Below are 2,721 nucleotides of genomic sequence, written 5' to 3'. Positions count from 1 at the left end.
CATCACTATCACTGGATGATTTATTACCACATTTGTTCACTATATCTATAATTTCCTTTTCAACAATTGGCTTAAGAAACATAGAACTCATATTCCTTTCAATTGTATTGTTATTTGTATTGACGTCTGTACAAATGGTACTTGCTAAGCCAGGACCCACATTCACAAAAAACCTATTAAACTTCTCAACTACATCCTCAAATCTGTTGACCGATGTATCATTGTCCATAAAATATGGGGGGTAATTACTCCTGCTGGTACTGTTTCTAATCAATTTATTTAATATCTTCCAAGTACCTTTCATATTATTTTTATAAATTTCATGAATTTGGAGTTGGGGATCAGATCATTTTTCAAATCACAAAACAAAAGTCCAAAGTTTTAGTTCAATTTTACAATAAAAATTGTGCTCAATTGTTAAATTCACCTAACAAGTAGTGTTTGTTCTTAAACCAAGTAGTTTGTGAGCCTAAATGTAATGAAACTACCTATTTCAATGGGGGGAGGGGGGCTAGTTAGCTATGATCCATTACACCGCTAATTACAGTCATTACAGGCAGCTCTGGTGTAACTTCAACTTAAGCCCTTCTTTATTTTGCACTGATGTTCAGTTCTCATGGATTTCACAGGAGCTCAAAGACAAATGGGTCATCCTATGCTTCACTGGACACAGCTCCATTATCAGCCAGACTCAGCTGACACTAACTCAGTCAACACCAAAAGTGTTGTGAGCTGCACCTGCTCTTCCTTGCACCGGCTGTCCTTTCTCTTGTCTTTCAGCCTTAAATCTCAGCCGTTACTATTATTTTTGGGTGCACTAAATTTTATCTATGTCCCAGATGAGGTGGTAGATTTGCAAGTGATGGTCTGTACTGTCGTCTTTACAGTGTCTCTTTCTTTCCATCTGTCTTTGCTTTTCTGGACCCTTTTTTCATCATCATCATTTAACCTCCAATACATTCACATCCTGGAGACTTAAAAGTTCCACTCCAGAAACATTTTAATATTTATATTTGCATATAAAATACTCCTGCTATAAACTATATAGTCTAACACAGTTTTTCCTCAAAGTTCAGTGAACCTCTGTAATAGGCCTCAACATTTGCCCCTCATTGTGCATTCCAGGATCTATGAATATTCAAATATATGCAAATGAAGCCACAGCCACCCCAAACACTGACTCTTATCACTCAAAAGTTAGCTCTCATTGATCCCAGATCAGAGGTTTCAGATTATGGATTTCACAAATTTGGTTTGCCCATGGACGTTTGAAATCAGGATTTCTAGGAAGTGGACTGGCACTGCCCCCCTTCAGCAGAATAGTGTGAAAACACCCAATTAGTGACAAACTGTGCACATACACCTGTCGGTCCAGGAGACGCCTGACATTTTAGGGCATTTAAACTTAAAAAAAAAATCCATGTTTTTCAGTTTAGGGGTTTTTTAAATATGAAGATGGACTTTCATAAGCTATTAAAAATGAGGAAATCTCCTTTTTGTTTATGCAGCAAGCACACATGACATCAGAGGGTCAGAGAAGCTCAGTGTTTACTGGACACTTACCATACCAATCAGATGAGAGAATGTTGATAATAAAGAAAAGAAAGAAATGGGTGCTGCTGCACATTGTGCAAGCCAAGTCCCAGTTACATAACAGCCGACAGACCTCTGCACAAGAAAGTGTAAAGTTAAAGGAGCCTTTGTTTTGCCTCTGATTTGTTTGCTCCACAAACCTATTCTCTGCCCATTTATTCAGTTTCTTCAGTCCCTCATATCTCACTTGCATTCTTAAAGGCTGTGTGAACTCTTGTACTAATGAATTTTATTATCCTATGCTGGCAATAAGACCTATTGTAACTGTCAAGGTTTGGTTAAGACTGCTAAATTAATTCAAGCCTATCAATCATTGAAATGAATATCAGCATAGCCTTTCTGAAGAATTTATTCCAAATGCCAACCATCCCAGAGCACTATACAGTCTGTAAGAACTCTTATAATTTGAAAGTGTAATGTTTTAATTGCAAAAATATGACATGAGCTGCCACATTAGGTTTTTCTGCCACACACTTTTCTATTATGTAAGAAAAAAGAGAAAGGTGACTGACAGGTAAAAGTTGCTAAAATACTGTGAAGAAACAAAATGGAGAAGTTATAAAACCTATTCAACTACTGTCATTAATACCCATCAACCTACCTTCTAACCTTCTAATAAAGGCATTCAGATTTGTATTGTCTGTCCTCTCCACAGCATGTAAAGCGACGGCTCTTTACATGTGAAATTTAAAACTTGAAGACACCTCCCCACATTGAAAGCCTCTTCTTTAAGTGATAATCATGCTCCTCTTTCAGGCCTATGAGCGCCGGTTCCCCACCTGTCAACTAATCCCCATGTTTGTGGCGAGTGACGTGATGGATGAGGAGATCAGTGAAGATGGATCCACCCACAGGATTGAGCGCCGCTGTGCCCTGGATGTGGATGCCCCACGGCTGCTCAAAAGGGTATGTTGAACAGCAGATCTTCAGTTAATGTGCCTCACAAGTGTAATGATGTTTGAGAGTATCGCATTTTCATTTGTTTCCAACTTTTTTTTAATATAAGCTAGATAATAATTATGAGTATCTTAGTTTTTACATAGCATATTAAATCTGTGCTTACAGTTGGCGTCTCGTGTCAGTGGAGATGCTGGTGACGTCAGTTGTTGTGTGTGGTTTGCAGATTGC

General features: G+C 38.1%; 1 protein-coding gene across 1 annotated transcript in view; it reads left to right on the top strand.

The window, feature by feature from the left end:
- LOC109956801 (SEC14-like protein 1) overlaps positions 1–2,721 on the top strand; it is a 31,924-nt gene that overhangs the window by 17,662 nt on the left and 11,541 nt on the right. The window contains 1 exon segment of the mRNA XM_020594152.1: positions 2,350–2,557. Coding sequence (XP_020449808.1) covers positions 2,350–2,557 — 208 coding nt within the window.

Source organism: Monopterus albus, unplaced genomic scaffold, assembly GCF_001952655.1.
Source record: "Monopterus albus unplaced genomic scaffold, M_albus_1.0 scaffold22.1, whole genome shotgun sequence".
NCBI lineage: Eukaryota > Metazoa > Chordata > Actinopteri > Synbranchiformes > Synbranchidae > Monopterus > Monopterus albus.
This window is presented reverse-complemented; position numbering and strand designations above follow the sequence as displayed.